At 53.2% G+C, this 14,945-nt stretch overlaps 1 protein-coding gene across 1 annotated transcript in view; it reads right to left on the reverse strand.

Annotated features, from left to right (window-relative positions):
- LOC129844934 (UPF0606 protein KIAA1549L-like) overlaps nt 1-14,945 on the reverse strand; it is a gene marked incomplete at its 5' end in the record, with an annotated part of 89,011 nt that overhangs the window by 13,279 nt on the left and 60,787 nt on the right. Inside the window, 3 exons of the mRNA XM_055913099.1 lie at nt 8,243-8,375; nt 13,372-13,604; nt 13,833-13,963. Coding sequence (XP_055769074.1) covers nt 8,243-8,375; nt 13,372-13,604; nt 13,833-13,963 — 497 coding nt within the window. The remainder of the gene's footprint in view (nt 1-8,242; nt 8,376-13,371; nt 13,605-13,832; nt 13,964-14,945) is intronic.

A 14,945-nucleotide genomic window follows, 5' to 3' on the forward strand; every position in this document is an offset into this window, starting at 1 on the left:
AGGAGGCAGAACAGTGGAGGGAGGAGGTGGAGGAAGACAGGGGGCAGAACAGTGGAGGGAGGAGGTGGAGGAAGACGGAGCAGAACAGTGGAGGGAGGAGGTGGAGGAAGACAGGAGGCAGAACAGTGGAGGGAGGAGGAAGACAGGGGGCAGAACAGTGGAGGGAGGAGGTGGAGGAAGACAGGAGGCAGAACAGTGGAGGGAGGAGGTGGAGGAAGACAGGGGGCAGAACAGTGGAGGGAGGAGGTGTAGGAAGACAGGGGGCAGAACAGTGGAGGGAGGAGGTGGAGGAAGACAGGGAGCAGAACAGTGGAGGGAGGAGGTGGAGGAAGACAGGGGGCAGAACAGTGGAGGGAGGAGGTGGAGGAAGACAGGGGGCAGAACAGTGGAGGGAGGAGGTGGAGGAAGACAGGAGGCAGAACAGTGGAGGGAGGAGGTGGAGGAAGACAGGGGGCAGAACAGTGGAGGGAGGAGGTGGAGGAAGACAGGGGGCAGAACAGTGGAGGGAGGAGGTGGAGGATGACAGGAGGCAGAACAGTGGAGGGAGGAGGTGGAAGAAGACAGGGAGCAGAACAGTGGAGGGAGGAGGTGGAGGAAGACAGGGGGCAGAACAGTGGAGGGAGGAGGTGGAGGAAGACAGGAGGCAGAACAGTGGAGGGAGGAGGTGGAGGAAGACAGGAGGCAGAACAGTGGAGGGAGGAGGTGGAGGAAGACAGGGGGCAGAACAGTGGAGGGAGGAGGTGGAGGAAGACAGGAGGCAGAACAGTGGAGGGAGGAGGTGGAAGATGACAGGAGGCAGAACAGTGGAGGGAGGAGGTGGAGGATGACAGGGGGCAGAACAGTGGAGGGAGGAGGTGGAGGAAGACAGGAGGCAGAACAGTGGAGGGAGGAGGTGGAGGAAGACAGGGGGCAGAACAGTGGAGGGAGGAGGTGGAGGAAGACAGGAGGCAGAACAGTGGAGGGAGGAGGTGGAGGAAGACAGGGGGCAGAACAGTGGAGGGAGGAGGTGGAGGAAGACAGGGGGCAGAACAGTGGAGGGAGGAGGTGGAGGAAGACAGGAGGCAGAACAGTGGAGGGAGGAGGTGGAGGAAGACAGGAGGCAGAACAGTGGAGGGAGCAGGTGGAGGAAGACAGGGGGCAGAACAGTGGAGGGAGGAGGTGGAGGAAGACAGGAGGCAGAACAGTGGAGGGAGCAGGTGGAGGAAGACAGGAGGCAGAACAGTGGAGGGAGCAGGTGGAAGAAGACAGGGGGCAGAACAGTGGAGGGAGGAGGTGGAGGAAGACAGGAGGCAGAACAGTGGAGGGAGCAGGTGGAGGAAGACAGGGAGCAGAACAGTGGAGGGAGGAGGTGGAGGAAGACAGGAGGCAGAACAGTGGAGGGAGGAGGTGGAGGAAGACAGGGAGCAGAACAGTGGAGGGAGGAGGTAGAGGAAGACAGGGGGCAGAACAGTGGAGGGAGGAAGTGGAGGAAGACAGGAGGCAGAACAGTGGAGGGAGGAGGTGGAGGAAGACAGGGGGCAGAATAGTGGAGGGAGGAGGTGGAGGAAGACAGGGGGCAGAACAGTGGAGGGAGGAGGTGGAGGAAGACAGGGAGCAGAACAGTGGAGGGAGGAGGTGGAGGAAGACAGGGGCAGAACAGTGGAGGGAGGAGGTGGAGGAAGACAGGGGCAGAACAGTGGAGGGAGGAGGTGGAGGAAGACAGGGGCAGAACAGTGGAGGGAGGAGGTGGAGGAAGAGTATGAAGACCGGTTGCTTGGGAGGAAATTATGTTTCTCTATGTAGAGGATATTGCCAATAGACTTATAGAGTTGTTACTGTCTGTGGTAAATGTGATACATATTCTATTAGCTGTAATATGTGGTTATTGTTAAAACCAATGTCTGAGATGATTAGCTAAATTAAAGGAGAGAAAGACACTATGCTGTTCTGTTTGTAAAGTAGGAGCTTACTGTAAAACTACCTCGTTCTCTTTGTTTGTAAATGAAAGGTTAAAGGTTGTAAGATAGTAACAGTGTCTTAGAGATAATTGTGGTGTTTGTTAAGTAGTGGTCTGAAACATGACTTCAGGGAGCTGCTCTTTAGCCTCTTGATATTCTAACTGCATCTGTCTAGCATCATCTACGCAGCAACAGTATCACACCCCAGGAGAGGAGAGGAGAGGAGAGGAGAGGAGAGGAGAGGAGAGGAGAGGAGAGGAGAGGAGAGGAGAGGAGAGGAGAGGAGAGGAGAGGAGAGGAGAGGAGAGGAGAGGAGAGAGGAGGAGAGAGGAGAGGGGCAACATGTCTGAAATGTATCATAAACCAAAACTATAAAGAACACCTTATGAATCTACCACTATCAACCATTAAGCAACTCCTTCACTGCAGTCTGGTGTGCTTAACTTCAACCACATTTGAATGTGGGCAGTCCAGTTCCTATCTGAGACTTTGTGAGGTCATGACCCCTGGAGAGCTCTATTAGGGGTGCATTCAGGATTGCAATATGTTGTGATGTTGAATGGAACTCACCTCTACACCTTAAGACAACTGCCTTGAATGTGACAGTACCCTGCCAGAGGTACTACAAACAGACAGTTCACTACCCAGTGATGTGTCTGTTGTGAAACATGCACTAGTCGGAATCATTCCAAGTCAACAATTTTTGCAGCAAGCAATGAATGTGTTTTTGTTTATTTTTGCCTCAGCACCATACAAAGCATTTGGAGCGTGTAGGTATATGTATTTGTGTTTATTTTTGCCTCAGCACCATACAAAACATTTGGAGCGTGTAGGTATATGTGTTTGTTTGTTTGCAACAGGAAGCTGTTGTGTCCAGTCACCTGGGGATGTTAGCTATTTCTGGATAGTAAATCAGCTCTAAAATGAATGGTTTTAACGACTGCGGACATGTAAGCTACAGTGTCATGAAAAAGTATTTTACCCCCTTTTAAGTTTTCTCTATTTTTGCATATTTTTGATACTGAATGTTGTCAAATCTTCAGCAAAAAACGAATGTTAGATAAAGGGAACCTGAGTTTACAAATAACAAAAAAAACATACTTGCATGCAGGACTGCTTTTTCTCAGCGACATTTGTGGGTTTACAAGCATGAACTGCTCGTTTCAAGTCCAAGAGAGCATTAGAAAGAGGGCAATACTTTTTCACGACGCTGTATCTGCCAGAGTCCTGGGTTCAAATACTATTTGAAATCATTTCAAATACTTAAGCTGGCTGGCACAATGGAATCAATAACATTGTTGCAAAGCCCACCCATCTGCCACTCCAAACCCTGGACATCTGCCACTCCAACCCCACCCATCTGCCATTCCAACCCCGCCCATCTGCCACTCCAAACCCCACCCATCTGCCATTCCAACCCCGCCCATCTGCCATTCCAACCCCACCCATCTGCCACTCCAAACCCCGCCCATCTGCCACTCCAAACCCTGCACATCTGCCATTCCAACCCCACCCATCTGCCACTCCAAAGCTCGCCCATCTGCCACTCCAAACCCAACCCATCTGCCACTCCAACCCCACCCATCTGCCACTCCAAACCCCACCCATCTGCCACTCCAAACCCCACCCATCTGCCACTCCAAACCCCACCCATCTGCTATTCCAACCCCGCCCATCTGCCATTCCAACCCCACCCATCTGCCACTCCAAACCTCGCCCATCTGCCACTCCAAACCCTGCAAATCTGCCACTCCAAACCTCGCCCAACTGCCACTCCAAACCCTGCACATCTGCCATTCCAACCCCACCCATCTGCCATTCCAACCCCACCCATCTGCCACTCCAAACCTCGCCCATCTGCCACTCCAAACCCTGCACATCTGCCATTCCAACCCCGCCCATCTGCCATTCCAACCCCACCCATCTGCCACTCCAAACCCCACCCATCTGCCACTCCAAACCCCACCCATCTGCCACTCCAAACCCCACCCATCTGCTATTCCAACCCCGCCCATCTGCCATTCCAACCCCACCCATCTGCCACTCCAAACCTCACCCATCTGCCACTCCAAACCCTGCACATCTGCCATTCCAACCCCACCCATCTGCCACTCCAAACCTCGCCCATCTGCCACTCCAAACCTCACCCATCTGCCACTCCAAACCCCACCCATCTGCCACTCCAAACCCCACCCATCTGCCACTCCAAACCCCACCCATCTGCCACTCCAAACCCCACCCATCTGCCACTCCAAACCCCACCCATCTGCCATTCCAACCCCGCCCATCTGCCATTCCAACTCCGCACCCATCTGCCACTCCAAACCCCACCCATCTGCCACTCCAAACCCCACCCATCTGCCACTCCAAACCCCACCCATCTGCCACTCCAAACCCCACCCATCTGCCACTCCAAACCCCACCCATCTGCCATTCCAACCCCGCCCATCTGCCATTCCAACCCCACCCATCTGCCACTCCAAACCCCACCCATCTGCCACTCCAAACCCCACCCATCTGCCACTCCAAACCCCACCCATCTGCCACTCCAAACCCCACCCATCTGCCATTCCAACCCCGCCCATCCGCCATTCCAACCCCACCCATCTGCCACTCCAAACCTCGCCCATCTGCCACACCAACCCCACCCATCTGCCACTCCAAACCTCACCCATCTGCCACTCCAAACCCCACCCATCTGCCACTCCAAACCCCACCCATCTGCCACTCCAAACCCCACCCATCTGCCACTCCAAACCCCACCCATCTGCCATTCCAACCCTGCCCATCTGCCATTACAACCCCACCCATCTGCCACTCCAAACCTCACCCATCTGCCACTCCAAACCCCACCCATCTGCCACTCCAAACCCCACCCATCTGCCACTCCAAACCCCACCCATCTGCCATTCCAACCCCGCCCATCTGCCATTCCAACCCCACCCATCTGCCACTCCAAACCTCGCCCATCTGCCACTCCAAACCCTGCACATCTGCCATTCCAACCCCACCCATCTGCCACTCCAAACCTTGCCCATCTGCCACTCCAAACCTCACCCATCTGCCACTCCAAACCCCACCCATCTGCCACTCCAAACCCCACCCATCTGCCACTCCAAACCCCACCCATCTGCCACTCCAAACCCCACCCATCTGCCACTCCAAACCCCACCCATCTGCCACTCCAAACCCCACCCATCTGCCATTCCAACCCCGCCCATCTGCCATTCCAACCCCACCCATCTGCCACTCCAAACCCCACCCATCTGCCACTCCAAACCCCACCCATCTGCCACTCCAAACCCCACCCATCTGCCACTCCAAACCCCACCCATCTGCCATTCCAACCCCGCCCATCTGCCATTACAACCCCACCCATCTGCCACTCCAAACCTCACCCATCTGCCACTCCAAACCCCACCCATCTGCCACTCCAAACCCCACCCATCTGCCACTCCAAACCCCACCCATCTGCCATTCCAACCCCGCCCATCTGCCATTCCAACCCCACCCATCTGCCACTCCAAACCTCGCCCATCTGCCACTCCAAACCCTGCACATCTGCCATTCCAACCCCACCCATCTGCCACTCCAAACCTTGCCCATCTGCCACTCCAAACCTCACCCATCTGCCACTCCAAACCCCACCCATCTGCCACTCCAAACCCCACCCATCTGCCACTCCAAACCCCACCCATCTGCCACTCCAAACCCCACCCATCTGCCACTCCAAACCCCACCCATCTGCCACTCCAAACCCCACCCATCTGCCACTCCAAACCCCACCCATCTGCCATTCCAACCCCGCCCATCTGCCATTCCAACCCCACCCATCTGCCACTCCAAACCTCGCCCATCTGCCACTCCAAACCCTGCACATCTGCCATTCCAACCCCACCCATCTGCCACTCCAAACCTCGCCCATCTGCCACTCCAAACCTCACCCATCTGCCACTCCAAACCTCGCCCATCTGCCACTCCAAACCTCACCCATCTGCCACTCCAAACCCCACCCATCTGCCACTCCAAACCCCACCCATCTGCCACTCCAAACCCCACCCATCTGCCACTCCAAACCCCACCCATCTGCCACTCCAAACCCCACCCATCTGCCACTCCAAACCCCACCCATCTGCCACTCCAAACCCCACCCATCTGCCATTCCAACCCTGCCCATCTGCCATTACAACCCCACCCATCTGCCACTCCAAACCTCACCCATCTGCCACTCCAAACCCCACCCATCTGCCACTCCAAACCCCACCCATCTGCCACTCCAAACCCCACCCATCTGCCATTCCAACCCCGCCCATCTGCCATTCCAACCCCACCCATCTGCCACTCCAAACCTCGCCCATCTGCCACTCCAAACCCTGCACATCTGCCATTCCAACCCCACCCATCTGCCACTCCAAACCTTGCCCATCTGCCACTCCAAACCTCACCCATCTGCCACTCCAAACCCCACCCATCTGCCACTCCAAACCCCACCCATCTGCCACTCCAAACCCCACCCATCTGCCACTCCAAACCCCACCCATCTGCCACTCCAAACCCCACCCATCTGCCACTCCAAACCCCACCCATCTGCCACTCCAAACCCCACCCATCTGCCATTCCAACCCCGCCCATCTGCCATTCCAACCCCACCCATCTGCCACTCCAAACCTCGCCCATCTGCCACTCCAAACCCTGCACATCTGCCATTCCAACCCCACCCATCTGCCACTCCAAACCTCGCCCATCTGCCACTCCAAACCTCACCCATCTGCCACTCCAAACCTCGCCCATCTGCCACTCCAAACCTCACCCATCTGCCACTCCAAACCCCACCCATCTGCCACTCCAAACCCCACCCATCTGCCACTCCAAACCCCACCCATCTGCCATTCCAACCCCGCCCATCTGCCATTCCAACCCCACCCATCTGCCACTCCAAACCTCGCCCATCTGCCACTCCAAACCCTGCACATCTGCCATTCCAACCCCACCCATCTGCCACTCCAAACCTCGCCCATCTGCCACTCCAAACCTCACCCATCTGCCACTCCAAACCCCACCCATCTGCCACTCCAAACCCCACCCATCTGCCACTCCAAACCCCACCCATCTGCCACTCCAAACCCCACCCATCTGCCACTCCAAACCCCACCCATCTGCCATTCCAACCCCACCCATCTGCCATTCCAAACCTCACCCATCTGCCACTCCAAACCCCACCCATCTGCCATTCCAACCCCGCCCATCTGCCATTCCAACACCACCCATCTGCCACTCCAAACCCCACCCATCTGCCACTCCAAACCCCACCCATCTGCCACTCCAAACCCCACCCATCTGCCACTCCAAACCCCACCCATCTGCCATTCCAACCCCGCCCATCCGCCATTCCAACCCCACCCATCTGCCACTCCAAACCTCGCCCATCTGCCACTCCAACCCCACCCATCTGCCACTCCAAACCTCACCCATCTGCCACTCCAAACCCCACCCATCTGCCACTCCAAACCCCACCCATCTGCCACTCCAAACCCCACCCTTCTGCCACTCCAAACCCCACCCATCTGCCATTCCAACCCCGCCCATCTGCCATTCCAACCCCACCCATCTGCCACTCCAAACCCTGCACATCTGCCATTCCAACCCCACCCATCTGCCACTCCAAACCTCGCCCATCTGCCATTCCAACCCCACCCATCTGCCACTCCAAACCTCGCCCATCTGCCACTCCAAACCTCACCCATCTGCCACTCCAAACCCCACCCATCTGCCACTCCAAACCCCACCCATCTGCCACTCCAAACCCCACCCATCTGCCACTCCAAACCCCACCCATCTGCCATTCCAACCCCGCCCATCTGCCACTCCAACCCCACCCATCTGCCACTCCAAACCTCGCCCATCTGCCACTCCAAACCCTGCACATCTGCCATTCTAACCTCGCCCATCTGCCACTCCAACCCCACCCATCTGCCATTCCAACCCCGCCCATCTGCCACTCCAACCCCGCCCATCTGCCATTCCAACCCCACCCATCTGCCATTCCAAACCCCACCCATCTTCCACTCCAACCCCGCCCATCTGCCATTCCAAACCCCTCCCATCTGCCATTCCAACCCCGCCCATCTGCCACTCCAAACCCATCATGCTAGAGCAAATGCTCAAAGTAACGGAAATATTTTAAATAGTGTTTGAACCCCAGTCTGCTTCTGAGACACAGAACACCTGATTAAACCCATCCAGTTCAGATAGGGCCAGTGGGTCGGGACCAGGGTCAGGACCAGGGTAAGGGGAGTGGGACTCACGTCGTAGCCGCTGTTCCTGATGCCTCTCCTGGGTCTCTCCCTCATAACCAGCAGGTCCATCTCTGTTCCTCCGGTACTCGGGCTGTTCAGGCTCTGCCTGCTCCGATAGGTCCGCTGCCTCACCTGAGAGTGTCTGCCAATCACAGAGTGTTACAGAGCTCGAATCAATCAGCCAATAAGAAGAGGAATGTGTTGCTCAAACGAGTGCAACAAACTGCCTAAGACAATACAGTTAACTAGGAGAAACTCCTGGTTTCATTATCATCGTCGTGGTCATTGTCTTCTTCGTCATCAACCTCATCATCAGCAGCAGCAACAATGTCATCATGAATCAACATTCTACTATATTCTATAGGCCTTTCCACCTACACTACCATTCAACAGTCTGGGGTCACTTAGAAACGTCCTTGTTTTTGAAAGAAAAGCCATTTTTTTTGTCCATTAAAATAACATAAAATTGATCAGAAATACAGTGTAGACATTGTTAATGTTGTAAATGACTATTGTAGCTGGAAACGGCGTATTTTTTATGGAATATCTACATAGGCGTACAGAGGCCCATTATCAGCAACCATCCCTCCTGTGTTCCAATGGCACGTTGTGTTAGCTAATCCAAGTTTATAATTTTAAAAGGCTAATTGATCATTAGAAAACCCCTTTGCAATTATGTTAGCACAGCTGAAAACTGTTGTTCTGATTAAAGAAGCAATAAAACTGGCCTTCTTTAGACTAGTTGTGTATCTGGAGCATCAGCATTTGTGGGTTCGACTACAGGCTCAAAATGGCCAGAAACAAATAATTTTCTTCTGAAACTCGTCAGTCTATTTTTGTTCTGAGAAATGAAGGCTATTCCATGCAAGAAATTGCCAAGAAACTGAAGATCTCGTACAACGCTGTGTATTACTCCCTTCATAGAACAGCGCAAACTGACTATAACCAGAATAGAAAGAGGAGTGGGAGGCCCCGGTGCACAACTGAGCAAGAGGACAAGTACATTAGAGTGTCTAGTTTGAGAAACAGACACCTCACACGTCCTCAACTGGCAGCTTCATTAAATAGTACCCGCAAAACACCAGTCTCAAAGTCAACAGTGAAGAGGCGACTCCGGGATGCTGGCCTTCTAGGCAGAGTTGCAAAGGAAAAGCAATATCTCAGACTGACCAATAAAAATAAAAGATTAAGATGGGCAAAAGAACACAGACACTGGACAGCGGAAGATTGGAAAAAAAGTGTTATGGACAGACGAATCTAAGTTTGAGGTGTTCGGATCACAAAGTAGAACATTCGTGAGATGCAGAAAACATTTTAATATGCTGGAGGCAATGTGATGGTCTGGGGGTGCTTTGGTGGAGGCAATGTGATGGTCTGGGGGTGCTTTGGTGGAGGCAATGTGATGGTCTGGGGTGCTTTGGTGGAGGCAATGTGATGGTCTGGGGGTGCTTTGGTGGAGGCAATGTGATGGTCTGGGGTGCTTTGGTGGAGGCAATGTGATGGTCTGGGGGTGCTTTGGTGGAGGCAATGTGATGGTCTGGGGGTGCTTTGGTGGAGGCAATGTGATGGTCTGGGGGTGCTTTGGTGGTGGTAAAGTGATGGTCTGGGGTGCTTTGGTGGTGGCAATGTGATGGTCTGGGGTGCTTTGGTGGTGGCAATGTGATGGTCTGGGGGTGCTTTGGTGGAGGCAATGTGATGGTCTGGGGGTGCTTTGGTGGTGGCAATGTGATGGTCTGGGGGTGCTTTGGTGGTGGTAAAGTGATGGTCTGGGGTGCTTTGGTGGTGGCAATGTGATGGTCTGGGGTGCTTTGGTGGTGGCAATGTGATGGTCTGGGGGTGCTTTGGTGGTGGTAAAGTGATGGTCTGGGGGTGCTTTGGTGGAGGCAATGTGATGGTCTGGGGTGCTTTGGTGGAGGCAATGTGATGGTCTGGGGGTGCTTTGGTGGAGGCAATGTGATGGTCTGGGGGTGCTTTGGTGGAGGCAATGTGATGGTCTGGGGGTGCTTTGGTGGAGGCAATGTGATGGTCTGGGGTGCTTTGGTGGAGGCAATGTGATGGTCTGGGGGTGCTTTGGTGGAGGCAATGTGATGGTCTGGGGTGCTTTGGTGGAGGCAATGTGATGGTCTGGGGGTGCTTTGGTGGAGGCAATGTGATGGTCTGGGGGTGCTTTGGTGGAGGCAATGTGATGGTCTGGGGGTGCTTTGGTGGTGGTAAAGTGATGGTCTGGGGTGCTTTGGTGGTGGCAATGTGATGGTCTGGGGTGCTTTGGTGGTGGCAATGTGATGGTCTGGGGGTGCTTTGGTGGAGGCAATGTGATGGTCTGGGGGTGCTTTGGTGGTGGCAATGTGATGGTCTGGGGGTGCTTTGGTGGTGGTAAAGTGATGGTCTGGGGTGCTTTGGTGGTGGCAATGTGATGGTCTGGGGTGCTTTGGTGGTGGCAATGTGATGGTCTGGGGGTGCTTTGGTGGTGGTAAAGTGATGGTCTGGGGGTGCTTTGGTGGAGGCAATGTGATGGTCTGGGGTGCTTTGGTGGAGGCAATGTGATGGTCTGGGGTGCTTTGGTGGTGGTAAAGTGATGGTCTGGGGGTGCTTTGGTGGAGGCAATGTGATGGTCTGGGGTGCTTTGGTGGAGGCAATGTGATGGTCTGGGGTGCTTTGGTGGAGGTCAAGTGGGAGATTTGTACAGGGTAAAAGTGATCTTGAAGAAGGAAGGCTATCACTCCATTTTGCAACTCCATGCCATACCCTGTGGGCGGCACTTAATTGGAGCCAATTTCCTCGTACAACAGGACAATGACCCAAAATACAGCTCCAAACTATGCAAGACCTATTTAGGGAAGAAGCAGTCAGCTGGTATTCTGTCTATAATGGAGTGGCCAACACAGTCACCGGATCTCAACCCTATTGAGCTGTTGTGGGAGCAGCTTGACCGTATGGTACATAAGAAGTGCCCATCAAGCCAATCCAATTTGTGGGAGGTGCTTCAGGAAGCATGGGGTGAAATCTCTTCAGATTACCTCAACAAATTGACAACTAGAATGCCAAAGGTCTGCAAGGCTGTAATTGCTGCAAATGGAGGATTCTTTGAGGAAAGCAAAGTTTGAAGGACGCAATGATTTTTAATTGAAATAATAATTGTGTATTTCAAACTTTGCTTTGTTGACAAGGTTCTAAATGGTATAACAGCGTATATTTCCTATTCATTCTGCAACTCATTTCATGTCTGTTTTCATGGAAAACAAGGACATTTCTAAGTGACCCCAAACTTTTGAACGGTTGTGTCAGTCTGAATATAATATCTCCTGAACATAATATCTCCTCTGCCAGATTGATTTGACATAATCCTGTGTTTTTCAATCACTTCTCCCTGCCAGCCAATGCTGAAACTCCTAAAACGCCATCATAATGTGGACGTCTTAGTGAGGAGGTAATCTGTATAACACAGCATAACACAATATTAATACATATTTTCCATTCTGTTGAACAAGATGCGTATCAGTGAATATGCTCTGGGAGTGCTATCTCATCGCTCATCACAGTCCTATCAGCAGGCTGAGCGTGTCTGTAGAGTCTGTCAAACAGGTCTCTATGGAAACATCTCAAGCTCACCTCACCAGAACCAAAGATGATAGAGACAGGAGAAAGGAGACAGGAGACAGGAGAGAGGAGACAGCAGACAGGAGACAGGAGAGAGGAGAGAGGAGACAGGAGAGAGAAGACAGGAGACAGGAGACAGGAGACAGGAGACAAGAGACAGGAGAGAGGAGACAGGAGACAGGAGACAGGAGACAGGAGAGAGGAGAGAGGAGAGAGGAGACAGGAGACAGGAGAGAGGAGACAGGAGACAGGAGAGAGGAGACAGAAGAGAGGAGGAGAAAGGAGACAGAAGATAGGAGACAGGCGAGAGGACACAAGAGAGAGGAGACAGGAGACAGGCGAGAGGACACAGGAGAGAGGAGACAGGAGAGGAGACAGGAAACAGGAGAGAGGAGACAGGATACAGGAGAGAGGAGACAGAAGAGAGGAGGAGAAAGGAGACAGAAGATAGGAGACAGGAGAGAGGAGACAGGAGACAGGCGAGAGGACACAGGAGAGAGGAGAGAGGAGACAGGAGGAGGAGACAGGAGACAGGACACAGGAGAGAGGAGAGAGGAGGCAGGAGGAGGAGACAGGAGACAGGAGACAGGACACAGGAGAGAGGAGAGAGGAGGCAGGAGGAGGAGACAGGAGACAGGAGACAGGAGACAGGAGACAGGAGAGAGGAGACAGGAGGAGGGCAACAAGCAGTGAATATGAAGTCTGGTTCTCCAGAGAAACAGAGTGATGAAAACCACAAAACCATCACCTAAACAACACCAACACAAACATCTGCCTTTCCTTTCCCTTCCTGTACTGTACTGTGTGTGTGTGTGTGTGTGTGTGTGTGTGTGTGTGTGTGTGTGTGTGTGTGTGTGCGTGTGAGTGTGCGTGTGCGTGTGCGTGTGCGTGTGCGTGTGTTTGTGTGTGTGTGTGTGTGTGTGTGTGTGTGTGTGTGTGTGTGTGTGTGTGTGTGTGTGTGTGTGTGTGTGTGTGTGTGTTCGTGCCTGTGTGCGTGTCTGTGCATTATGTAAGCGTATGTGTTTTTCCCTCATCGGCATCCATAACAAACCAAAGCTATTTCTCTCTCTGTCTACATCAGTAGCAATTGATGGCACGACAGAGCAGGGCAGAGCCGGCCCAATGGAGAGCCCCTTATGGGCTCCTCTGCTCTGAGACAAGTACACCAAATCCTCTTATCTCCAGACTGGAGGAGCAGAGAACCAGAGGACCAGGGGCCAGAGCCCAGCACCATCCCAGAGACAGGAGGGGATTAGTCTGATTAAAGAGGCCTGATGAGGCCCTCCTCAGGATCACAGAAAGATGATAATGAAACAATTAGACAGACAGACTGCCGTGCTGAGGGAGCATTTATAGAGAGGGAGGGTTAGATGAGGGCATGGAACTGCAGACAGACAACTGGCCAATGACGCTGCGTGACAGACAGAGAGAGTGCCAATCAATGTCCTTGAAAAGCTTTGGAGGAGGGACAATCAAACTACCCACCTACAACTCAACATATATCCCCATCCCCTTTCCCCTCACACCCTCCCCCATCTCACCTCCTGCTGGACTTGACGTAGGTGGATGCCCGGTCTTCATCAGGCTCCAGTGGTGGGCCATGCTCTCCAGGTGCCCTCTCATGTCCGTGTCTCTGCCTCTGTGCCAGCGCCCTGCTACCACACCCGCTGCCGTCCGCTGAGGGGAAGTCATAGTAGCCTTTCCTCTTAGCCTTCAGCCTCAGCTTGTTCCTGTAGTGCTCTATGTCGGACTTCTGCTTCAGAGCTAGGTTCACCTGGAGGAGGGAGGGAGGCAGGCAGGCAGGCAGGCAGGCAGGCAGGCAGGCAGGCAGGCAGGGAGGCAGGGAGGCAGGGAGGGAGGGAGGGAGGGAGGGAGGGAGGCAGGGTGGGAGGGAGGGAGGGAGGGAGGGAGGGAGGGAGGGAGGGAGAAAAAGCACAGACATGTAAAAAGTGTGTGTGTGTACGTGTGTGTGCGTGCGTGTGTGTGCGTGTGTGTGTCTCACCTCTCCATTTCCATTGAGGATGGCTGAGTCTTGGCTGCGGTCAGAGGAGGCGGGGCGTGAATAGGTGGGCGGAGCAGTCATGGGCTTTATGGAAATAAGCTGCAGGGAACCAAACGAGGTGTCGTAGGTATCTGAACAAAGAACAAGGAGTTAATACACACTCACCACAAAGAACAAGGAGTTAATACACACTCACCACAAAGAACAAGGAGTTAATACACACTCACCACAAAGAACAAGGAGTTAATACACACTCACCACAAAGAACAAGGAGTTAATACACACTCACCACAAAGAACAAGTCTCTGGACTCTCGCCTAATGGGCCATAAGCACACACACACTTTCCCTCTCTCTCTCTCTCACACACACACGCACGCACACACACGCACACGCACACGCACACACACACCTCCAAGGACAGCAGTCACCTTGTCTGGCTACGAGTTACATTGTGACGTTCCATCAAACAGCACTTTGTCACAGACCAACTTGCAGACAGAAGCAGTCTATCACTGAGACGGAGAGGATCAGGTATCACGTCTCTGTGATAGATGAAGACTGACTGACTCTGGGCTTTCTCTCCTTATCCAACAACAGGAGAAGTCGATTCAATTCCAGCTTTTAACTTAGCTGCTAAATTATTCAGATCATTCCATTAAGATAATACTCATCTAGAAAGCCCAGGCCAATTCATACGTGGCTGTATTTTAATCCGATTAACATGACCTTCCAAGACTACTGTAGATAACTGATTAAACTATTCTGTAACATAAATGAAGCCAAAATATATTTTGAAAAGCATCAGCCACAGTGGACTAATGGATAGGCAATCAACATATCAGACCTTTTCTTTCCTTTGAGCCATAAACAAAATATATTCTGGGGCAGAGCAGTCAAACTGCAGTAGGGTGAGACACGTCAGGTGAGAGAGGAACCAGAGACGCTTGGAGCATGACCTCTGCACTCTGTGATTTATATGTATCTGTCCGTCTCTCTCTGTGTGTGTGTGTGTGTGTGTGTGTGTGTGTGTGTGTGTGTGTGTGTGTGTGTGTGTGTGTGTGTGTGTGTGTGTGTGTGTGTGTGTGTGTGTGTGTGTGTGTGTGTGTGTGTG

The sequence above is a fragment of the Salvelinus fontinalis genome, unplaced genomic scaffold (genome assembly GCF_029448725.1).
Source record: "Salvelinus fontinalis isolate EN_2023a unplaced genomic scaffold, ASM2944872v1 scaffold_0254, whole genome shotgun sequence".
In the NCBI taxonomy this organism is placed as follows: Eukaryota; Metazoa; Chordata; class Actinopteri; order Salmoniformes; family Salmonidae; genus Salvelinus; species Salvelinus fontinalis.